Raw genomic sequence first — 24,638 nt, 5'->3', positions numbered from 1 at the left:
GAGGCTCACTGGCCAGCTGGTCCAGCTAAAATGGCAAGTTCTACATTCAATGAGACCTTTTCGCAAAAGAAAGATAATGACTGAAGATAATGATGACAATGTGGAGAAGCAATACCAACATCAACTTCTGGCTTGCACGGGCATGGGCATGCTTAGCAATACTCTGGTGCGCAACACACATACACACTCACCTTTCTCAGCCTGGCATTCAAAGTCAACCTTGTATTTAGCTCCAACCTACATTATCATGTGATATGTTCCTCTCCTTACTGGACCATAACTTTTTAAGCTCTCAGAGAGGGGCCTGGAGAGCTGGCTCAGCAGTTAAGAGCACTGGCTGCTCTTCCAGAGAACCCAGGTTCAATTCCCAACACCTAGATGGCAGCTCACAGCTGTCTATAACTCCAGTTCCAAGGGATCTGACATCTTCACACCAATGCACAAAAAATGAAGTTAAATAAATTACTTTTTTTTAAAAAAAGAAAGATTTCAGAGATAGGCTGGGCAGTAGTGATACACACTTTTAATCCCAGCACTCGGGAGGCAGAGGCAGGTGGATCTCTGTGAGTTCGAGGCCAGCCTGGTCTACAAGAATTCCAGGACAGTCAGGGCTACACAGAGAAACTCTGTTTCAAAAACAAACAAGCAAACAACAACAATAACAAATTCAGATAGTCACTTTATCTAGTTATAATCTCTAAAGTACTCCCAAGTAGTATATGATCTAATTAAACACACAATGAATATAGGATAAAATTTGAGAAGAGTGAATTAATATTGTTAGTGTACACCAGAAAGAGAGATGAGAGTCACATTACTAGGTTCAAATCATCTCTGTGCCCATTTTGATGACAAGAATATTTTATTAACTAGAATTAAAAGACCTAGTGCTTAATGTAGTGCCTGGTCCACCTTAAACTCTAAAAAAGTTTATCATTATTGACATCATCAGCATAAGAGGAAAAATAGGTGTTTTTGCAGAATACTAAATGATAACCTCAGAAGACAGGCTCAATCCTAAGAGAAATAAAAAGCAAAATGTCACGCAAGGCTTCAGAGTTGTTGTTTGACACAGGGTTTCTCTGTATAACCCTGGCTGTCCTGAAACTCTCTCTGTACACCAGGTTGACCTTGAACTCACAGAGATCTGTCTGCCTCTGTTTCCTGAGTGCCCAGATTAGAGGCATGCACCTCCATGCCTGGCTAGAGTGAGTATATTCGATTATTCCTAACACAAAAAATGAAAGGAAAAAGCTCAGGTGGCTTGCCCGTTTCCCGGTTTCTCCCAGTTGCCCAGAGCTAAAGCCTCCATGGCTATGACCCAGCATCCTCTTGGGAAAGTGACACTTTAGAGGAACTAATGAGTTTGTGTTTACCTACAGATTTTCCTCTGAGGAGCACACGTAACAGATGACTTCAAGAAGTAAAGATAGAGATGAGAAAAGACACTAGAAAGATCTTTTGTTAGCTTCCCAGGAAAGCTTTTAGGCTAAACACCCTCCAGCCTCCACGCACTGAGACTAGTCCTCCAGGGTGTCCTCTGAGAGAGGTGCAAACAAGCAGAATCTGGGAAAACTCAGGAAAAGTTAAAGCTATACAGTATTTAAAATTCTAACCTGCAGCCGGGCGGTGGTGGCGCACGCCTTTAATCCCAGCACTCAGGAGGCAGAGGCAGGCGGATCTCTGGGAGTTCGAGGCCAGCCTGGTCTACAAGAGCTAGTTCCGGGACAGGCACCAAAGCTACAGAGAAACCCTGTCTCGAAAAACCAAAAAAAAAAAAAAAACAAAACAAATAAATAAAATTCTAAACTTCTGGGCATGGTGATGCATGCCTTTAATCCCAGCACCTGGAGGCAGAACCAGTCAGATCTTGAGTTCAAGGCCAGCCTGGTCTACAAAGAGAGTTCCAGGACAGCCAGGGCTACACAGAGAAACCCTGCCTCAAAAACTAAAAATAGGGCTGGAGAGATGGCTCAGTGGTTAAGAGCATTGACTGCTCTTCCAAAGGTCCTGAGTTCAATTCCCAGCAACCACATGGTGGCTCACAACCATCTGTAATGAGGTCTGGTGCCCTCTTCTGGCCTTCGGCATACACACAGATAGACTATTATATACATAATAAATAATAAATAAATATTTTAAAAAAAACTAAAAATAAACAAATAAATAAAATTCTAACAGATCTAAACAACTACAACAGAGGTATTCAAAGAGAGACTAGGCTGGGGCTGGAGGGATAGCACAGCAGTTAAGAGCCCTGGATGTTCTTTTAGAGAACCCAGGTTCAGTTCCCTGTACCTACAAGTGGCTTGCAACTGCCTGTAAATCTGTTTCAGAGAAATCAGGTGTCCTCTTCTAGCCTCTGCAGGCACCGCATATACAGACGCAGATGCAGACAAATCACCCAAAGAAACTAATTAAAAAAGAACAACAACAACAAAAAAAAAAACAGGGAATAGGCTGACCATGAAAACATCACTTCCTAGTGATTTCAACATGGGCTGACAGATATGATTAAGGATGTGATGGAGGAGGGTCATCTGTCTATTGATTAATAAAGAAACTGCCTTGGCCCTTTAATAGGATAGAAAATTAGGTAGGTGGAGTAGACAGAACAGATTCTGGGAGAAAGAAAACCAAGTCAGGCAGTTGCCATGATTCTCCAACCCGAGGCAGACCAGGTTAAGATCTTTCCGGGTAAGCCACACCTCGTGGTGCTACACAGATTACTAAATATGGGTTAAAGCAAGATGTGAGAGTTATCCAATAAGAGGCTGAAACTAATGGGCCAGGCAGTGTTTAAAAGAATACAGCTTCCGTGTAATTATTTCGGGTGTAAAGCTAGCCGGGTGGTGGGACGCAGCCTGCTGTTCCTCACTACAAGGATGTAAGTTCAATAAAGATCTGAATGAAAGAACAGGTGCTGGGAATACAGAGATGAGAAATGATATGGCTCACTGCCTGCTGGGGGAGCGAAGCAACACAAAACAACAAGGCCGACAGAAATCTGCACTGGGCACAGCGGCCGCAACAGCCGGTCCTGAGTCTGCATCCAGAACTCACTGGTACAGAGCAATGTGACATTACAGTAAAGGAGAAATGCTCATAACCACTTTATATTAAATGCTGGCAAAACCCTGGCATTGCTACACAGGCCTATAATCTCAGTACCTGGAAGACTAGCCTGACCCACACAATGAGTTCAAGGCCAGGCCTGGTTACACAGGTAAACCCTGTCTCAAGAAAAAAAAAGTGCCAAGTATGGTGATGCACACCTTTAATCCCAGCACTGGGGAGGCAGAGGCAGGCGGATCTCTCTGCATGAGTTCCAGGCCAGCCAAGATTCCATAGTGAAACCCTGTCTTTAAAAAGGAAGAGAGGAAAGGTGAGGGGAAGGGACACGATAGGGAAGGTGGTAAGCACATCAGTTAACTTTTGTGACACAGCCCTCTGTTCCTTACTCCTCAACAGAATCCACACCTGCATTCCCATTTATTCAAACGTGCCAAGAAATGAGCAAGGCACCAAGAAAGGCAAAAAGGATGAGACAGTTCCTCAGTTCAAGGGATCAAAATATTCCTCGTTTATCTGTACTGTTGTTCTTTCTCCTTCCCTGTTTACTAAGCAGATGGTACCATAATTCCTTCTAGAAATGTAGGAGCTATTTAGTCATAACAATCAAAAAGTGACTTACAAACAAAAAGCAAGAGTAAGCCATGGTAACCTCCTATACAGAGCAAGAGTAAGCCACGGTGACCTCCTTTACAGAGCAAGAGTAAGCCACGGTGACTTCTTTTTTTTTTTTTTTTTTTTGTTTTGTTTTGTTTTTTTTTTTGTTTTGTTTTTTTGTTTTTTCGAGACAGGGTTTCTCTGTGGTTTTGGAGCCTGTCCTGGAACTAGCTCTGTAGACCAGGCTGGTCTCGAACTCACAGAGATCCGCCTGCCTCTGCCTCCCGAGTGCTGGGATTAAAGGCGTGCGCCACCACCGCCCGGCCTCTTTTTTTTTATTATTATTATTTATTTATTAAAGATTTCTGCCTCCTCCCCGCCACCGCCTCCCATTTCCCTCCCTCTCCCCCAATCAAGTCCCCCTCCCTCATCAGCCTGAAGAGCAGTCAGGGTTCCTTGCCCTTTGGGAAGTCCAAGGACCTCCCTAGCAAGAGTAAGCCACGGTGACCTCCTTTACTGAGCAAGAGTAAGCCATGGTGACTTCCTATACAAAGCAAGAGTAAGCCACGGTGACTTCTTTTACAGAGCAAGAGTAAGCCACGGTGACCTCCTATACAGAGCAAGAGTAAGCCACGGTGACTTCTTTACAGAGCAAGAGTAAGCCATGGTGACCTCCTATACAGAGCAAGAGTAAGCCACGGTGACCTCCTATACAGAGCATGGTGGCTCACACCTACAATCCCAACAGACTAAAATAGGAACTCAAGGCCAGCAAAGGCTATACAACAAGAGCCTCTCTCAAAAAACAACATAAAAATCCAACAACAAAAAGCAAGGGTGAGCTGGCTGTTCCTTTAAACCCTCAGAAATATACCAGGATATCTATCAGAGTAGACGGACTCCTAAAAGTCAAAGGTCACAGAACAGGAAGGTGTGCCAAGACTTTTGTTTACTTCTTCACCAGCGTGATTCTCTCCTTCCCATCCCAACACTGTTGGTGTACATTATTGAGAATAATTACTTTCCCTCATTCAGACATTCACTATGTATTAAGTACCTGACAGAACATGTAGGGAACACAAAGTAAAACACTGGAATTCAGGACTTTCAATTTCAAAGCCGCAAGAGATCTCAAAGGTCACAGTCCCAAACTATCATTTCACAGATAAAGGCTGAGGAGCAGGAAGGTTGAAATCTAAGCTCATATAGTTTTTTATGAGTCATACTCTTGCCAGATACCAGAGATAAAATAAATAGGGCCTTCAAAGAGAAAACAGCTGGAAAAGACAAAAGCCACGACCGCCATCGAGTCACCTATGGATACAAGGTCCACACTTACACAGTGGGAATATCAGTGAAGAACAGGACAGAGGTAGACAGCATTCGTATTTCCCAGAGTTCAGACCACAGATGCTGCAATGGCCTTGGGGTTGATGCCCAGCTCTAGCATTTACCTGTGTGCTTGGTGCTAGGTTGGTCTCTCTCACTATCTCTGCCTCAGTTTCCAAGTCCATAGAATGGTGACAATGACAGTACACCTGTCCTTTAAAACTGAGGTACTGGGCTGGAGAGATGGCTCAGCGGTTAAGAGCACTGGCTGTTCTTCCAGAGGACCTGGGTTCAATTCCCAGCACCCACAAGGCAGCTTATAATTGCCTGTAACTCTACCTCCAGGGGATCTGACTCCCTTGCACAGCATACATGCAGACAAAATACCAATGCACATAAAGTAAAAATAAATAAATCATAAAATAAAAAACTGAGGTATTATGGGATTGGTATGTAATAAAAAAATTAACTTTTAAAAACTGAGATATTAGAAAACGTGTTTAAAATACTTGCCCCAGAACAAGTACTCTATATTCTTTTGCCTTCAGTATTTTCTCTTGGGACTCTTCTCTGATGTGCCCTGGCTTCAGAATCCTTCTCAACACAGCTTTCTACACATCTGTTAGCAGCTGGCTATTTACAAATAAACCCAGTCTTGTCTCCTAACCCTAAAATTTGGGTCGTATGCTTACTCTTTTAGTGGGTCTCTTCTCCTATTCTAGTGTGCTGCCGTTCATTTTACAGGCACAGGAAATTCCAAAGACAAGCCAGACGGTGGTGGCACGGGCATTTAATCCCAGAGGCAGATGGATCTCTGTGAGTTTGAGGCCAGTGTGGTCTACAAAGTTACAAAGTGAGTTCCAGAACAGCCAGGACTTTTACAAAGAGAAATAAAAAAAAAAAAAAAAAAAAAAAAAAAAAAAAAAAAAAAGCAAAGAGAAAGAAATTCCAAAGACACCCAAGATTAAACTTCAGTCACATGTACCTCAATCCCTCCGCGTAAGATCTAGCTTAGACCAAGAATCCCCAGAGAACCAAATCCGTGGAAACAAATGTCTACAGGGAGAGAGTCACAGGAGGAAAACATAAAACAAAGCGGCAACTACTGCTTTGAAAAAGCAAGACAATAGAATTATCTCAGCCTGGGTTCTGGGGTTTTACCAAAGCAGCTGGAAAGAGCAGCTATGATGTAGCCGTTTCGTCATTAACTGCACCTAGTCCACAGTGAGACATGTTCTCCACTGATCAGCCTTTGAGCCTGTCCTAGCCCATGAACTCCATTGTCTGTGACCACCACACAGACACCTGGTGAGTAAACTGGGCATGGAGACACATCTGTAATCCCAGCATTCAGAGGCAGAGGACTGGTCAAAGTTCAAGATCAGTTTGGTCTATCTACATGTCGAGTTCAAAGCAGCCAGGGCTTCATACCAAAATCCTATCTCAAAAATCAAAAAAGATGCCGGGCGGTGGTGGCGCACGCCTTTAATCCCAGCACTTGGGAGGCAGAGGCAGGAGGATCTCTGTGAGTTCGAGACCAGCCTGGTCTACAAGAGCTAGTTCCAGGACAGGCTCCAAAACCACAGAGAAACCCTGTCTCGAAAAAACCAAAAAAAAAAAAAAAAAAAAAATCAAAAAAGATTTGATGAATAAATTGGTGAACTAAAGAATAAGCCTGGGATAATGACTAAAGGCAGGGGAGCTACACGTGATAGCACACGCCTGTAATCTCAGTACACGTGATAGCACACGCCTGTAATCTCAGTACACGTGACAGCACATGCCTGTAATCTCAGCAGGGGAGCTACACGTGATAGCACACACCTGTAATCTCAGTACACGTGATAGCACACGCCTGTAATCTCAGTACACGTGATAGCACACGCCTGTAATCTCAGTACACGTGATAGCACACGCCTGTAATCTCAGTACACGTGATAGCACACACCTGTAATCTCAGTACACGTGATAGCACACACCTGTAATCTCAGCAGGGGAGCTACATGTGATAGCACACGCCTGTAATCTCAGCACTCAAACTGAAAGAGAACTGAAAATTCAAGGCCAGTACGGAATTAACAGAGGGGCTTTGTCTCAATAAGACAGCAAAAGGCAGGGGACAAAGTCTATTGTATAAATCAGAAAAGTCCTAGAAGCGAAGAAAGCCTTGGCTAGAACCTGAAAACACAGGTAAAACTTAGAAAGGAAAGGCTTTCAATATATAGTGGTTCAAGATCATCCTCAAGCCTGGTGCCAGCATTCAGGAAGCAGAGGCATGAGAATCTCTGTGAGTGAGTTTGAGGCAAGCTGTAAAGTGAGTTCCAGGACAGCCAGGGTACTTATATAGAGAAACACTCTCTCCAAAAAAAAAAAAAGAAGAAGAAGAAGAAGAAGAAGGAGGAGAAGGAGAAAACCCTCAGGTACATACTAAGTTTGGGGCCAGTCTGGTCTACCTGAGACTGTTTAAAGAGAGAGATAAAGACAGAAAGACAGACAACCCGCCCAGAACATATGAATTTTTCACTTGCGGCAAAAATCATTCTTTATGACCAACAGTATGACACGGTAAAGCTATCAGTAAATTAAAGAGTTTATATAAAAACCTTTTGGTTAACATTCATTTTGGTCCTCTCAGCAAAGAAATGCTGATTCAAGGTTTTGCTTCAAGTGTCTAAAAAGGGTATTTTGCTAGGCATGACGTACACGCCTGTAATCACGGCTGCTTGAGAAACTGAGACAAGAGGATCCTGAGTTCAAGGCCAGCCTGGGAAACTTTTTTTAAAATATTTTTTATGGTTTAACTTTTTTTTATGTGCATTGGTGTGAAGACGTCAGATCCCCTGCGACTGAATGTTCAGAAAGTTGTGAGCTGCCATGTGGGTGCTGGGAATTGAACCCAGGTCCTCTGGAAGAGCAGTCAGTGCTCTTAACCACTGAGCCATCTCTCCAGATCCCAGCCTAGGAAACTTATCAAGACATTGCCTCAAAAGAAAATTTCAGCCAGGCAGTGGTGGCGCACGCCTTTAATCCCAGCACTTGGGAGGCAGAGACAGGAGGATCTCTGTGAGTTCGAGACCAGTCTGGTCTACAAGAGCTAGTTCCAAGACAGGCTCCAAAACCACAGAGAAACCCTGTCTTGAAAAACCAAAAAAAAAAAAAAAAAAAGAAAATTTCAAACTAGGGCTGAGATTAGAAACACAGGGCCAGTGGTTAAAAGCACATGTTATATTGCAGGCTGGAGAGAGCAGTGGTTAAGAGCAGTGGCTGTTCTTCCAGAGAACCTAGGTTCAATTCCCAGCACCCGAATGGCAGCTCACACCTGTCTGTAACTCCAAATCTGGAACCCCCTCACACAGACATACATGCAGGCAAAACACCAATGCACATAAAATACAAATAAATAAATAAATAAATAATTTTTTAAAAATAAGAAAAAAGCCAGGCAGTGGTGGCACACATCTTTAATCCCAGCACTCAGGATGCAGAGGCAGGTGGATCTCTGTGAGTTCGAGGCCAGCCTGGTCTACAAGAGCTCCAAGATAGGCTCCAAAGCCTGAGAAACCCTGTCTCAAAAAACAAAATAAAAAAAATAAGAAGAAAAAGAACACATGTTGCTCTTGCAGAAGACTCAAGTTCAGTTCCCAGCACCTACACTGGGTAGTTTACAACCATCTGTATATAATTGCAGCGCGAAGAGATCTGACACCCTCTTCAGGATCTTACAAATGCTAGCACACCCATGCGTCTTCACATAGACACATAAATTAAAATGAATTCTTTTTAAAGAAAAGACAAAATGGCCTTGGTATAGCACCTAAACTCATACGTCTACTGTAGGTAAATGAGACAATAAAGGTACAGAGCTTTACACAGCAGAGGGCTCAGACTCTACAGACTGTGCCCGTTTCTACCGGCGGTCCTTCCCTATGCCATCCTTCCATCCTCCTCTCCAGGAGAAGCTATTACCCACGCCTACACTGTCCCTCGGCTTCCAGAGAAAGCATCAAGGAGAGAGGGGGGCTATGAATACACTGCTGTTCCAGACTATGTGTGTCCCAGGGGCAACGATTTCTAAAACTATTAGGAAGAATACTCTGAAGAAGGGCTGGAGAGATGGCTCAGAGGTTAAGAGCACTGCAGGTTTGTTCCTTGTGCCTCACAGACTCTCAATCTAACAGTTACGAGGTAGCGTTGTGATAGCTATTGCACAGGGACTGACTCGCCTGTGAATTCCCAAGGCATGGCACACAGTGAGCCCCCATAGCTACGAATGATCGATGCAATTCACCTTATTGCTCGCTAGGTAAGGCTTGAGCATACAAAGCAGAGGAGACGTGAGCAGACGTGTACAAACTGAGGTCTGTCAGGCCAGACCTGGCTCTTTCTGGAGCTTCACGATAACTTCCTGTTTCTCATGTTACTTTCTTAAACTCATAAAGGGAGAGAACCAGTTCGCACAGAGCTTCCAGACAACAGTGATATATTCTTCCTTGGAAGATAGCACAAGCAACGAGGGTTATGAGACGGATGCTAGTGGCGTCACATAGCCCCAACACTGACCTGTAGCCCCAACACTGAAATATGTCTCATCCTACTACTCATACCTAAGTCCTTAAAAAACTAGGAAACAAGAAGCCAAAAATTAGCCAGGCAGCAGCACACACATGTAACTCCAGCACTCATGCGAGAGAGAATCAGTCCAGTGACAGCATGGAGCACATATCAAGACCCTGGCTCCAAACACTAAGACATACGAAACTAAATGAAGACCCATGACTAACAAACCATAAATTTTAATTTCAGTACACTATTTACTATATTAAGGTGCCTTTAAAATACCCCATGTGAGAGTAGCCAACTGTAAACACAGAAACTTACAACTAGAAGGGGCTTTGGAGGTTATTTCTTCAACCGCTGCACCTTCCCAACAAAGGAGGATTCAAACACATTTAGTCTTTAGCGACTGGCAGGTAAGAAACTAGGCCACCTGTTACCTGTTGGTCTTGGGCTCTCACTCTATTCATTCCAATCAGAAGGGGGAAACGAAAACAAATTAGCCTCACACCATGCAATTGCCATTATTGCTACACCTACTCCCTTCCTGAGACTCTTCACCAGTCTATCCCATACTGAACACAGAACAGGGGCCCTCAGAAATGCTCACCGTCCACAGATGCCACTACTCCCCCACCCCTTTGGTACTATCACAATCCATAGCACAGAGAAGACACAAAGACCCAAAGCAACTCTAACCGTCAGGAACCATTTGGCATCAGATTGTCCCTTATGTTTCTTACCTTCACTTCCTTCTACGAGCCCCGCACTGTTCATTTCTTTCAAGCTCAAGGACCTCCAAGGACCACAAGCCATTCAATACCCAGATTGTTAAATCTATGAGATAAACCTTTCCAGGCTCACCTTGAAGGAACCCGGGAGAGGAGGGGAATGGAGGGTGAAAGAAGAATATGAACTAGAAACCCAATCAGCACCTGGAAACCATCCCCTAGACCTCCCTCAAACCACGCTATTCTTCTCCTCCAAAGCCTCTTCTTATCCCGTAACCACACTATAGACTTCACAAAGTCTCTGCGTCCCAAGCACTTAGTCCAGGACTTGTCACAGAAGTAACAATGTTTGATCAATGAAAAGATGGACCGTTTCTGTTACAAAATTATTCATTCATTCACAATTATTCATTCATTCCTTGACCAAAACTTTACTGGGCATGCGGTATGTACAAACCCTAAAATGTAAGAATAAATAAGTTGGTCCCTACCTAAAAATAATTCAAATCTGTAATACTAGTAATTAGCATTGCTTCTCGATCTGTGTCCCCAACCTTCAGATCAAGCTTGGAGTCCTTTCCCACAGGGAAAGCCTCTGCCTTGCCTTACAGAAGTCCACGCCCCTCCAATTAATGCAACTCTTAGCCCCTTAGTCCTACCTTGGACCTCCATCTAATAATCTCAAAATCTTTAAAGTTCCCGTCCCTCTGGCCTCTGGTCTGCCCTCCATCACCACCCTTAAAGCTACTGCCAATCTACTGCACCAGGACCGCCTCGGGGTCCCTGAGTCAGAAGCCCTCAGATTTCTCTCACGGAAAATCCGCCTCCCTGTCAGCTTCCTAAGGATCTTTCCCGTTTCTCCTGGCGTCTCCGGCTCCTATTCCTCACTTCCTCTCCTTCCACTTTGAAGCCGTCTCGCCTTTCTTGTCCCTCAACTCCTCTTACCTCATCTAGCTCCCTTTCCGCAACAGCACCTCCTCCAACCTCCACCTCCACCACTGCCGCCATCTTCACGGCCAGCCCCCACCCGGGTCCCCGCGAGCCAGCTGCTTCCGCCGCTCGGGCGCTTGTAGCCAATCGGAGGCGCGGCCTGGGCGGAGCACCAAGACAGGCTGATGCCTGGGAGGAACCAAGAGACCATCTACCTGCTCCTTCGGAATTAAGAGGGGGCGACTCTCGTACACTACCAAGCTTCAACAGGAAGGCGTTCTCGAGAAAAGAAAATTTATTCTTGTTATTTATTTTAGCCGAAACAGTTCAGCAATTGTCACTGTAGTGAGCAAAAAATGTGAGTCCGTGAATGTGCTAATCTCGCGACGCTCCCTCGCCAGAGCTACGGTCAGAGACGCGTGTGCACTAAGAACTAACTACATTTCCCATGCAGCATCACGTCCGACCCGGAAGTTTAAATCCCGCTCTCAACGGAAAGAGTATAATGAATAAAAGTATACATTAAAAACACAAGCACGCGGGGGTTTTGTTGGTTTTAGGTGAGTAACTACTATTTTGCTTCGATGGGAGCCATCTTTCAGAAATAGCGGCTTCTTAAAGCCTCAAAACGCTTTCCTGCGCTTCGGTAGTCAGAGTGGCGCTCGGGACAGAAGGCGAAGGTTCGGTGGACGGAATTGGCGGGAGAATAAGATTGGAGCCCGGGAGTTGATGCTGCCCCGACTTCTTAAGGTTCATGGACGCGGGTGAGAGGTGTTGGGATTTGTCGATTGGAGAGGAGTAGCTGAAAGGGAGGAGGGTGGCCAACAAGAAAATGAACAGAGCAACTCATTCCGGGGTCTTAAAACTTCAAAGAGACTGAGAGCTGCAGAACCTGGGGGACGTCAGTGATTGCTAATCATCTATGTGTTTTCTTCCTCTTACATTGGATATTTAAGAATGAGTCAAACAAAAATCCTGTTCTCCAGGTGCTCACAGTGTTGTCGAGAGACATAAGACATAACCATATAGTTGTTACATGAGACACTTTGTTAAATACCAAGTGAGAATCGGCTGGATGGAGCAGTTACCTTGAACTAATTAATGTGTGTGTGTGTGCGCGCGCGCGCGCGCGTGTGCGTGTTAGTATCCTGGCGCCCCTTGGGAACCTGGCACAATCACCCCTCTGCTTAGGGCTAGCAGTTCCCTGACTGTACGAAGTGCAAAGGACCCTTTAAGAGACAAGTCCGCCCACACCAGATCTCTCTCACTCTCTCACTTGCCAATGAGGCAAACCGGTTTTTGCTACTCCCTCTCCTCTTCCCTCTCCCGCCTCCCCTCTGTCTCTGCCTGTCTCTCTCTGTCTCTCTCATTTTCTCTTTCCTTTATCCCAATTAAACTCCACACTCAAACTGTCTGTATGCTTTTTTTGTCTGTCCCTCACCCATCATGGGACCCACGGCGCCATATCGTAACAGTGTGTGTTTGATTTGAACATCAAAATAAATTAGATTAAACAAGTTGTAAAGTGTGTGTGTATGTAATTTGAACATCAAAATTAAGTTAAACAAGTTGTAAAGAGAGCGAGTATTCCAGGAGCAATAGCGTGAGAAATAGAAATCTTTGGTGATGGATAGATTGGAAAGCCATTATGGCCAGGAATGTATCAGGATTCATGGACTCATATTTTCAGGGTGAATATTTGAAGAAAAATTCAGGTCTGGCCAGGTGGTGGTGGCGCACACCTTTAATCCCAGGCAGAGGCAGGCAAATCTGTGAGTTCGAGGCCAGCCTGGTCTACAAGAGCTAGTTCCAGGACAGGCTCCAAAGCTACAGAGAAACCCTGTCTTGAAAGAAAAAAAAAATTTAGGTCTGATGGTACATGCTACTCTTGAGGCTGAGGCAAAGTCACTTGATGCCAAGAGTTCAAGCCCATCCTGGCATGAACGTGACTCATACCTGAGGTGCCAACATTTGGGAGGCTGAGACAGAAGGATCTGGGGTCTGGGATTCAGGACTAAACAACACACCAAGACCTTCATCTCAAAAATAATTTCTTAGAAGCCAGCAAGGTGTCTCAGTGTGGGGGTTGGAAAGATGGCTCAGAGATTAAGAGTACTTGCTGTTTTGCAGGAGACCCAGATTCAACTCCCAGCACCTACATGGCAGTTCACGATCATCTGTAACTCTGGTTCCAGATCTGACACCCTCTTCTGGCTTCCTCCAGCACCAGGCACACATGTAGTGTATATAGATATGTGTGGGCAAAATACTCGAATACATTAAATCGTTTCGGGAGAAAAAGAAGATGGCTCGGTGGTAGAAGGCAGCCGCACCAAGCCTAGTGACCTACATTCCGTCCCCAGGACCCACATGGTGGAAGGAGAAGATTTGACCCCTGCAAACTGCCTTCTGACCCTTTGGCCAGCTTGGGCTGCATAGCAGATACAAGGTCAGGCAGGACTGTGTCCAGAGAGAGAGAGAATCTTGAAAGAGATCCCTCTACCTATAGACATTCAGATATCTTCAAAACATTTGTTACCGGAGGATTGTTGACTATGAATGATGGACAAATAAGAGTTAGTTTTCTGTCTATTTTCGCATATATTTAAATTTCGAGCCTTGGCTAGAATTGGTGACACACACCTTTAATTCCAGCACTAGGTAGACAGAGGCAGGCATCGCTCTGTGAGTTTTGGGCAAGCCTGGTTTACAAAGTGAGTTCCAGGACAACCAAGGCTGCTACACAGAGAAACTGTGTCTCAAAAAACTAACTAAATAAAAAATACATTTTCAGTCTAGAGAAACAGCTCATTGAGTAATTTGTTGTGCATTCTAACCTAAGTTCAGATCCCCCAAACCCACAAAATCAGGAGGCTAATTGTGGTGGTAAAAACTTTTAATTCTGGCACCCAGGAGACAGACACCAGCCTGGTCTACATAGCAAGTTCCAGGCAAGCCAGAAACTGGTGCTTGTGATTTCAATGCTGGGAAATAGAGACAGGAGGACCCTGGGGACTTATTGGCAAGCCCACCTAGCCAGTCATTGAGCTAGATTAAGTGTTTCAAACAGTAAAGTGGAGAATGGTAGCGGACACCTGATGCTGCCCGCTGGCCTCAGGAGTACATACATCTGTGTGCACTCATAAAAAGTTATGAGCTGCCGGGCAAGGTGGTGCACACCTTTAATCCCAGCATCCAGGAGGATCTCTGTGAGTTCGAGGCAAGCCTGGTCTACAGAGTTAGTTCCTAGACAGCCAGGGCTACACAAAAAAACCCTATCTCAGAAAAAAGAAAAATAAAAACAATGATTGATCCATCTCACTGACCCAAGGATACTTTTTTTTGAATCAGGGTCTGGCTATGCACCCTCAAGCTAGCCTTGAACCTGCTATGTGGCGCAGACTGGCTTTAAACTTATGCTGCATTAGCCTTCCAAGTGCTAGGCTCATACGCATGGGACACCACACCCAGTTTGGAGGAATGAAAGCTAATTTAGGAAGATTCACTGAACAGACCGCAGAACTATATAATGTAATAATGTATTTAGTTGTACGTTCATTGCCCGTCCTCATTGCGTCATAGTCTCCTAGGGACATACAGATAAAGGATTTAAGGCACCAGTCATGTTCTTGGGAGCTTACCTGTATTAAGTCCAGTGTTACTATAATAACTTTTTAATTTTTTTAATTTGCTGCTTTGTTTCCTTGAGGCTGTCTTGCGATTGTGGGGTTGTGGGGGAGGGGTATCTAGATGATTCAGATTTGCTTCCTACAGGCCTGTGGTGGCCCTAAGAAACAAGCCTACTTCTGTCAATAATTCTTGCTATCAAAGAAATAAGAATGGGTAGCTTATGCTACTTTTCTTCTTTTTTTTTTTTTTCTCCAGGAGTAATGTGAGGATTCTTGTTCTCCCAAAAGGAAAACCTAGGCAGTGGCACTGTGGGGACAGAAGATATCCTGGGAGGAAGCATATTTGGCTTGTACTTGAGGAAACTGGTGACCTCAGATGGCTCCTGTGAAGATCAGCCATGTCGTCTCATTTTCTTCTCAGGCATGTTCAGTCACCAGCCATGGTAGCGTCTCTTGACCAAAAAGGGTGCATAGCCGCAGAAGACCTGTCCATGGCTTGTAGACAGCTGACAAAAGCCTAGGCCTGTCTATACCAGAGTTTCCAGAAGGGCAGTGTGGCCGCACTTGCCCTCCGCTCCCTTTATGAAAGTCCTCCAGTTCCCATCCTGAGCTCCTTAGGCTTGGGGCCCAGTGCCAGTCCTCCCCGGGGACCTCCCGCAGTCCCCCTTTCCCCCGATTTGCTTCATCCATTGACCCCTCTGCCCTCTCACTACCCTGATCTTTTTGAGGGGTGACATTTGGGTGGCTGTCTGTTTTACAGCAGCGTCACTGGTAGGGTAGAGTTCCCTACTGGGAGCATGTAGCAGTACTTGGCAGAGACTGTGACAGTGAGAAGCCTCTCCACACCCATGTGGCAACTCACAACCATCCTTAACCCCAGTCCAGGGAACCCAACAGATATGTACTGGTGCACATATATGCATCCTGGAAAAACATTCATACTCATAAAATAAAAGTAAACAAATTATTTTTTTAATCTGCACACATTTCAGAAAGCCCTCTTAGATGGTACTTAAGAACTACTATATTAACCCTTGAAATAAAGTAAAAATTCTCTTAGCCTTCCTCACCTGGACGTCAGCTTGAGCTGTCACGGTTGTCCTCTCCCTCCTTTCTTCCTTTCTTCCTTTCTTCCTTTCTTCCTTTCTTCCTTCCTTCCTTCCTTCCTTCCTTTCTTTTTCTTTTCTTTTCTTTTTTTTTTTTTTTTGAGACCAAGTCTCACTATCCCTGACTGGCCTCAAGCTCACAGAGATTTACCTGCCTTTGTTCAAGTATTGTTTGCGTTTGTGGGTATGTTGTTGTGGTGGGTTGTTTTTGTTTTGTTTTGTTTGAGGGAAGGTCTTGCTATAGAACTCCAGCTGACCTTGAACTCACTGTGTCCCAAATTGGCTTCAGACTCTGAAATCACCTGCTCATCCGCCTGAGTGCCGCATATCCACCATCCATGTTTCGTCAGAGAATACAGCAATCTTCTAACATCATGGTCTCTATAAGACTGCTCTAGAAGCTGAGAAGAAGGATGAAAGTATGTCTTTAGAGCCAGGCGGTGGTGACTCACGCCTTTAATCCCAGCACTTGGGAGGCAGAGGCAGAGGGCTCTCTATGAGTTCAAGGCCAGCCTGGTTTACTAGAGCTAGTTTCAGGGTAGGCACCAAAGCTACACAGAGAAACCCTGTCTCAGAGAGAGAGAGAGAGAGAGAGAGAGAGAGAGAGAGAGAGAGAGAGAGAGAGAGAGAGAGAGAGAGAAGTCTTTAGCCTCCCTCCCCAACCCATATTTTAATTAGAGCATTACTTTTATTTTATGAGAAAAATATTCACACACATGTGAAATTGCAGTTTAAAGAAGGATTTTATTACTGAAACAAAACAAAACAAGACAACACATGAAAAACCATGAGTCAAAGCTGGGTGCAATTGGGATTAGAGAGGTGGCTCAGTGGTTCTGAATGGTTGCTGGTTTCCCAAAGGACCCTGGTTCAGTTCCCAGCACCCACATGACACAACTGTAACTCTAGCTCCAGGGGATCTGACACCCTTTTTGGGCCTCTGTGGGCACATGCAGGCAAAAACACCCATATACATTTTAAAAAGTGGGGGTATGTAGGTGCATAGGTGCCTGCTTATACTCCCAGCACTTGGAAGGCAGAGTCAGAAGGTCATCCTTGAGATCCTATTTCTGAAAAGCAAAAACCATGAATATGGTTTTCTCTTTTGTTTATAAAGAAGCTTAGAACTAGAGGAAGAAAGTCATTTCTTTGCTCAAAGCTGCTCAACCAGAAAGGATTTGCATTAGTGAACCTGGAATTTCTTTTTTTTTTTTTTTGTTATTGTTTTGTTTTGTTTTTCGAGACAGGGTTTCTCTATAGCTTTGGAGCCTGTCCTGGAACTAGCTCTTGTAGACCAGGCTGATCTTGAACTCACAGAGATCCGCATGCCTCTGCCTGCGAACCTGGAATTTCTTAAATCTCAATGTCACTATCAAAGACTTTGGCCGGGCGGTGGTGGCGCACGCCTTTAATCCCAGCACTCGGGAGGCAGAGACAGGCGGATCTCTGTGAGTTCGAGACCAGCCTGGTCTACAAGAGCTAGTTCCAGGACAGACTCCAAAACCACAGAGAAACCCTGTCTCAAAAAAAAAAGACTTTGAGTAATCACTTCTGTGTAAGCATCAGTTGTAAATTAGGACTACAAGCTTTTGTTGGCTTCAGTGACACTCATCTACAATTCCAACCCTCAGGAGGATTTGTGTTTGGGACTAGCCTGGACTAAATAAACAAAAGACTTATTTCATTGAATTATATTGGAGGTAAATAAATGTGTATGGGGGCTGGAGAGATGGCTCAGAGATTAAGAACATTGACTGCACTTCCAGAGGTACTGAGTTCAGTTCCCAGCAACCACATTTGGCTCATAACCACCTATGATGGATCTGATGCCCTCTTCTGGTGTGCAGTCAAACATGCAGACAGAACATTGAAATAAATAAACCTTTAAAAAGATAAATAAGGGCTGGAGAGATGACTCAGAAGTTAAGAGCACTGTCTGTTCTTCCAAAGGTCCTGAGTTCAATTCCTGGCAACCACATGGTGGCTCACAACCATCTGTAATGAGGTCTGGTCAGCAGGCATACAAACAGAATACTGTATACATAATAAATAAATATTTAAAAAAGAAAAAGAGAAAAAAGATAAATAAATTTATGGAGACTGAAGCAGCAGTCGGGGAGCTTGTGTTCTTGTGGAACCCCTAAGAGTGGGAGTGGGGACTGTCACAGGCTCTTCTGACTGCCTTTGGGACCCTTTTTCTCCTGGATTGCCTGGTCCAGACTTAATATGAAAGGATGTGCCTAGTCGTATTGTGATTTGATATGCCATGGTTGGTTGATATCCCTGGGAGGCCTGTCCTTTTTCAAAGGGAAACAGTGGAGGACTGGATCGAGGGGAGAGGGGAGGGAAGGGAAACAGTGGTTGTGATGTAATATATGAGAGAAGAATAAAAAGAGAAAAAAAGCAAAGGTTTATGTAAAGGTCTTATGAATAAAGAACTATTTAATGTTGTGTAGTGTATAAAAGCTCCTTAGAAATTTAGAATTCTGCTTTGTTTAGTTTTTTTAGGTGAGTTTTGAAACCCACAAACTTTATCTATTAACTAAGCAGAAGTAATAGCAACAAGTCAAGAATCCTTAGGAGGTACTCCTAATGCTAAGTTAGGTAGAAATGGTGTCTACTGCGTGAGAGTCAGGCTGAGTCGCATGATCCCCTGGTGCCTTTCTCTCATGTTGAGGAACCTCAGCAGAAGGGATGTAGATGTCCATGTTCCAAGGTAGGAGCTCAGAAACCCTCCTAATTCTTCTCATCCTCTCTCATGTAGGATCCCAAGTATCCTGTGGAGAACTTGCTGAACCCAGACAGTCACAAGGGACCTTGGCTCAGCTGTCCTCAGGACAAGAGTGGACAACTGAAGGCAGAGCTTCAGCTGGAGAGGGTGGTACCCATAAGTTACATCGATGTCGGTGAGTCAATTTTCAGGGCTTTTGAGGGAAAGCACAGGCATGATGTGACTAACCATTCCCCTCAACTGGCTCAGTTCATTTGGACTGAGAAGCCTTCTGGAATAAGCCCTGCCTAGGTGTGAAGGGGAAATGTGGTGTTTGCCCTTGGAGAAGGTTTGGTGTTGGAGAACTCTAGGGTCTTCATCCATACAAAATACAACATAGAACAGAGGTTCTAGCTCAGTTGGTAAAGCCCTTGCCCAGTACGTGAGGACTTGAGTTTGATCCCCGGAACCCACATTTAAAGCCAGGCATAGACTAGGGAGAGGTCCCAATGGGAAGGCAGCTGCCATTCGAGTGTAAGGATCTGAGTTTGAATTCTCAGAATCCACATGAGAACCAGGTGGGATAGTCCATATTTGTACTTCAGTGCTCCTGTGGTGAGGTGGGAAGCAGAAAAGTTCATGGGTAAGCGAGTGTGTCTAACACAGCAGGGAGCAACAGGCAACCTGCCTCAAACAAGGTAGAAGGTGTGGGCTCCTGCTTGAAGCTGTCCTCTGGCGTCTACTCACACACACAAAAGCCAGTTATGGTAGCTCACCCCCTGTAATGCCAGCATGGGAAGTAAAGAGATCACTGATGGGGCTGGAGAGATGGCTCAGAGGTTAAGAGCATTGCCTGCTCTTCCAAAGGTCCTGAGTTCAAGTCCCAGCAACCACATGGTGGCTCACAACCATCTGTAATGGGGTCTGGTGCCCTCTTCTTGTCTGCAGGCATACACACAAAATAAATAAATATTTAAAAAAAAAAAAAAAAAAAAGAGAGATCACTGCACTGATGTCTGCATATGACCCGAGCTGGAGTCATCTGAGAGGAGGGAACCCCAACTTTAAAAATGCCTGCAGCCTATCGGTGATGGCGCACACCCTTAATCTCAGCACTCAGGAGGCAGGAGAATCTCTATGAGTTTGAGGTCAACCTGGTATATAAAGCAAATTCCAGAACAGCCAGGACTGTTACATAGAAACCCTGTCTCAAGAAACAAAGAAATGCTTCTGTAAGATTTGCTGTAGCGTGGTGGTGTGCATACCTTTAATTATAGCACTTGGGAGGTGGGGGCAGGTGGATCCCTTGAGCTTAAAGCAAGCCTTGTCTGCAGAGCATGTTCCAGGACAGGCAGGGCTACATGGAGAAGCCCTGGAGCTGCTGGAGAGATGGCTCAGTGGTTAAGAGCACCAACTGCTCTTCCAGAGGAAACAGGTTCAATTCCCAGCACCCACATGGTGACTAACAAATATCTCTAACTTCAGTGCCAGGGGATCTGAGTCCTCTTCTGGCCTCTGAGGGTGCCAGGCACACAAGTGATACACAGACATAGGTGCAGGCAAAACACTCATGCTCGTGAAATACAATAAAAGACAAGGTGGCCAGCCCCTGAAGAGCAGCAGCTGAAGTTTTCCTTTTACTCTATACACGGGGAGCTTGCATTCGTGTGCACACAACCTAAAGAAAGTGCAGTGTGGGTGCTGGACTCTGCTGTGGTCTGGGTAAAGCCTTAGGGCACTGACATAGCAATCAATCGATACTAACAAACAGAATCCTTATCACCTCTAAAGGTCAGTGTCAGGAGGATGCTGAAGAGCCCACTGTGCACAGGAGATTTTAGATGCCCGGCATAATGCCACAGCCCTTTAACCCCAGCATTCAGGAGACAGAAGCAGGCAGATTTCTTGAGCTGGAGACCAACCTGGTCTACACAATTGAAACTCCAGGCCATCTAAGGTTACAGTAAGACTGTCTCAAAGACAAACAAAGAAATGGCCTTAGAATGTTCTAGACTAGCCAGGTGTGGTGGCACACACCTTTAGTCCCAGTATTTGGGAGGCAGAAGCAGGTGGATCTCTACGAGTTCGAGGCCAGCCTGGTCTACAAGAGCTAGTTCCAAGACAGGCTTCAAAGCTACAGAGAAACCCTATCTTGAAAAACCAAAAGAAAAAAAAAAGAAAGAAAAAAAATTAAAAAAAAAAAAAGGGAACAGTTAGGGTAGGGACTACTGTCTGCTTTCTCAGGACAGAAAGACGTTGGGTTCATTAACGGTGATTTCCAGGACAGGTTTCAGGCTGAGGTGGCCATGGTGAACCTTTACCATCCTTTAATGGACTGGGGTCTCATTGCATTCCAGTTGGCGGCTCCCTGAGTGACTCAGTGTTGCCAGAACTTTCTGTCTTCTGATTCCACCCTGTGTTGTCATCTATGGCCATTCTCTCATCGTTATCCTTCTTTCCGCTCTGTCCCCAGGTAACTGTGGCTGTGCTTTCCTACAGATTGACGTGGGCCGTTCTTCCTGGCCCCTGGACAGACCTTTCGTCACCCTTCTCCCTGCAACCATGCTGATGTCCCCCGCTGAGTCAAAGGAGGAGAAGAACCGCTCTGGAGTCCGGATGTTCAGAGCAGGTAAAGAGGGCAGCTGTGCAGGCTTTCTGAGGGCAGATGCAGTGCATAGGTGGCTCTAAGGGCTGCTGGGTGTGGACCATGGAAGGAGCCTTTGCTTAACTCCATGTGCTAGAACACAGTAAGCTAGTGCTTGTGTGTGAGTTCTGCCTGCTGGGAATTCGGGGTATTTCTGAACTGTGACGTGTCATTGCCTGATACATTATCATGTGCAGCCCAGGCTAGCCTTAAATACTTACTGCCTTAGCACTCCGGTGCTGGAACTGCGGTTATATATGCTACCACACTAGGGACTGCTATGTTTTTGTTTCTGTTTTTTTTTTGATCCTTATTTTATTTAATCCCTAACACCACAAAAAGAAAAAAGTATAGAATAAATTTTTGTTTATGGTAAAAAGCTATATGTTGGCTATATTTATATAATATATAGTGTTTTATAAATTCTGCTTATGCGAATCTATGTTCAGTTGTTGTGCCCAGATTATGACCCCCAGAGACAGACCACCAGAGAGGCCCAGACTGTAATAAGCAAGGTTTAATCAGCATAATACAATCATGTTTGGAACTCATCTCCATCCCCATTGTAGTGAGGTAGAGAGAGGAGTTGTATCTCCTCTGTGGGGTAAGCTTTTAAAGGCATAACTACAAAGAGAATCTTTGAAGCTTCTTTGGCGCGGGTGCAAGGACTTTTGCTCCCTCCCATTCTGTTAAGTCAGCTTTCTCCTTATTCTTAGAGCAAAGCCACTGTTCCTGAGTTAGGCCATCTTTATCAGCCTGTACCAGGAGGCTGGCTAGGCTAAGTGACCTTGTGCTCCGAATCTCCTGGGTGGGAGAGGGGAAGGCCACTATCTTCCTGGGAAAACATTCTGCTAGGAAATTTCTTCTTGCCCCTTTGAGAATAAGGGGTGAGGGTTCTACACAGTGAGCACTGTAACAGATGATCAAGTCATGATTCCTGGATGCTAGGGAATTGCGATCTGGTTTTCTGTGTTTAAATTGGAGGTGTTTCTCTCATTGTAACGAAAGGGGGAGATTTTGGAAACATTGTGTGCAGTATAGAGGATGATACACTGACCGGATGGTGACAGGATCAGAGGTGTAAAGTTGGTGGGAATACTGGGAATGGCTGCATAAGTGGGAGGCAGCCGCCGTGTGAGGGAGGGTGCGTGGTCAGGAACAGGAACGGGGAGATGGAGGAGTGGTTAGAAGACAAGGAAGTAGCTGCTGAAAGGGCCCCACCTTGGCTGCCTGGCAGGCCTTTCTCTGCCATCAGAGCCTGAGGGGACAGGACTGGTGACCTCCATTCTTCCTCTGCTGGCATTTACCACATTTACCGCCTGTGTAGCCTTAGCCTTGTCTATCTTCCTTTTCTTCAGTTTTGGACTTTCTCCCTTCCTGCCTCCTGACTGATAACGGTTAATGCAACACATTATCTTCTCTGTTGCCCAGTCCTGTGCAAGTGTGAACGAGCATGCTCAAGAGAGCACACACGCACACACATCCCTCTCTGTCTTCCTATTTCTAGACCTAAACCTTGCTTTGCAACCAAGGTTAGCCTTTAACTCCTTCTTCGCTTGCCTCTACCCCAAAAGTGCTGAGATTACCACCATGCACTTCCCATGCCAGCTCTCTCTTCTTTTTAAATATTTATTTTTATTTTTTAATTCGTGTATGTGTGGAGGGGTATGTGTATTGATACATGAGTTCTGGTACATGAGGGAGCCACAAGAGGGTGTGAGATTGCCCTGGAGCTGGAGTTACAGGCAGTTGTAAACCCCTGACATGGCTGCTGGAAACGGAACTCAGGTTCTCTCAGGAATAACAAGAGCTCTTAACTCCTGAGCCATCTCTGCAACCCCTCCCTCCTTTGTCTCCTTTTTCTCCTTGAGATGATTTCCTGGCTCCAGCCTCAGGAGAATCATGGGATCGGCTTCGACTGACCTGCTCCCAGCCTTTCACACGCCATCAGTCCTTTGGCCTGGCCTTCCTCCGGGTGCGTTCCTCTGTGGACCTGTCTGCTGAACCTGTGATTGATCCCTTAGCCCCCGGGGGCTCTGGGCTGAACCGGGTATGTTCAATGGTGGAGCGAGGATTTAGTATTTTCAATTCCTACTTAGAAGTTGATGCTTGATTGAAGAAAAGTAAACATGGAAAATCCAAGATTCCGTGTCTAAACTAATGACACTATTCTCCATGGTATGGTTAACAGGGAGGTTTTTACTGTGGATACAAGGAGAGAGCAGCCGGAGGCACTCACATAACAAAGATAGTAGGTTAAAAGGAGAATGGGGCGGGGGTGGGGGGGTGGGGGGTGGGGGGGGTGTTAAGCTAGAGCGAGTTTAGGGTAGGGCGAAGGCCACCGCTAGCATGGGCTGTGACACGTTCCCAAGAAGCAGCTCAGGTAGCCATCTGTCCCTTCTGCCAGTCATAAGGGAATTCACTTTTTGGTTGAGGGGAGCTGGCTTCCTAAGTTCCTGAGGAGTGCTGACTTTTATCTAACTGCAGAAATCCTCCTACAGTCCAGGGTGAGTCCATTCCTGAATATCTGAACTGCCTTTTGGAGTTTGGGGAATTAGAGTCTCCTTTGGACTTGTGGGATAAGCTCCTCCCTTTTCTTCTTCTCCCTGGCAGAGATGTAATACCCAGTTCTGTTATAAGAAACAGAGGCAGGTGGATCTCTGTGAGTTCAAGGCCAGCCTGTTCTACAAGACCTAGTTCCAGGATAGCTAAGGCTGTTACACAGAGAAACCCTGTCTTGAAACCAAAAGCAAAAAAAAAAAAAAAAAAAAAAAAAAATTAAAGTATGATATAGATACATATTTTAAAAGTTTACAAGAAACAAACTCAAAGGTTTGCACATTCCATTAGTCCCCATAGGTCTATTTTGTTTGTTTGTTTTGTTTTGTTTTTGTTTGGTTTTGGTTATTCGAGACAGGGTTTCTCACTAGCTATGAAGCCAGTTCTGGAACTCACTCTGTAGACCAGGCTAGCCTCAAACTCACGGAGATCCGCCTGCCTCCGCCTTCCAAATGCTGGGGATTAAAGGCAGGCGCCACCCCACCGGCTCTATAGGTCTGTTTTAACCAGTTATGTAGATTCTTCTCTTCCCAGAGCCCTTCTGGTTGTGACAAAACCCTTAGCAAACAAAGTGAAGCATCAAAGATTGCTACCCCAGCCGGGCGGTGGTGGCGCACGCCTTTAATCCCAGCACTCGGGAGGCAGAGGCAGGCGGATCTCTGTGAGTTCGAGACCAGCCTGGTCTACAAGAGCTAGTTCCAGGACAGGCTCCAAAATCACAGAGAAACCCTGTTTCGAAAAATAAAAAAAATAAAAAAATAAAAAAAAAATAAAAAA

The 24,638-nt window shown here is 45.2% G+C and overlaps 2 protein-coding genes across 4 annotated transcripts in view; one reads left to right on the top strand and one right to left on the bottom strand.

The window, feature by feature from the left end:
• Positions 1-11,608, bottom strand: part of Rnf121 (ring finger protein 121) — a 60,158-nt gene extending 48,550 nt beyond the window's left edge. The window contains exon 1 of one of the 3 annotated variants that reach the window (XM_057779448.1): positions 11,429-11,608. Coding sequence is in view for 2 of the 3 variants with exons in the window: in XM_057779447.1 (XP_057635430.1) it covers positions 11,229-11,291 (63 nt within the window). In the remaining variant the exon portion in view is untranslated. Of the gene's footprint in view, positions 1-11,228; positions 11,310-11,428 lie in introns of those variants that run through there. The other 2 variants (XM_057779447.1, XM_057779449.1) reach the window with 2 other exon arrangements.
• Positions 11,609-11,722: 114 nt separating this feature from the next.
• The window catches only part of Xndc1n (XRCC1 N-terminal domain containing 1, N-terminal like), a 33,216-nt gene continuing 20,300 nt past the window's right edge, over positions 11,723-24,638 (top strand). The window contains exons 1-5 of the mRNA XM_057778803.1: positions 11,723-11,977; positions 15,099-15,263; positions 18,713-18,854; positions 21,132-21,287; positions 23,174-23,352. Of these exons, the coding sequence (XP_057634786.1) occupies positions 15,219-15,263; positions 18,713-18,854; positions 21,132-21,287; positions 23,174-23,352 (522 nt within the window). The 5' untranslated portion in view covers positions 11,723-11,977; positions 15,099-15,218. The remainder of the gene's footprint in view (positions 11,978-15,098; positions 15,264-18,712; positions 18,855-21,131; positions 21,288-23,173; positions 23,353-24,638) is intronic.

This window comes from Chionomys nivalis, chromosome 8 (genome assembly GCF_950005125.1).
Source record: "Chionomys nivalis chromosome 8, mChiNiv1.1, whole genome shotgun sequence".
In the NCBI taxonomy this organism is placed as follows: Eukaryota; Metazoa; Chordata; class Mammalia; order Rodentia; family Cricetidae; genus Chionomys; species Chionomys nivalis.
Note: the sequence above shows the minus strand (reverse complement) of the source record. Positions and strands in the feature narration are given on the sequence as shown.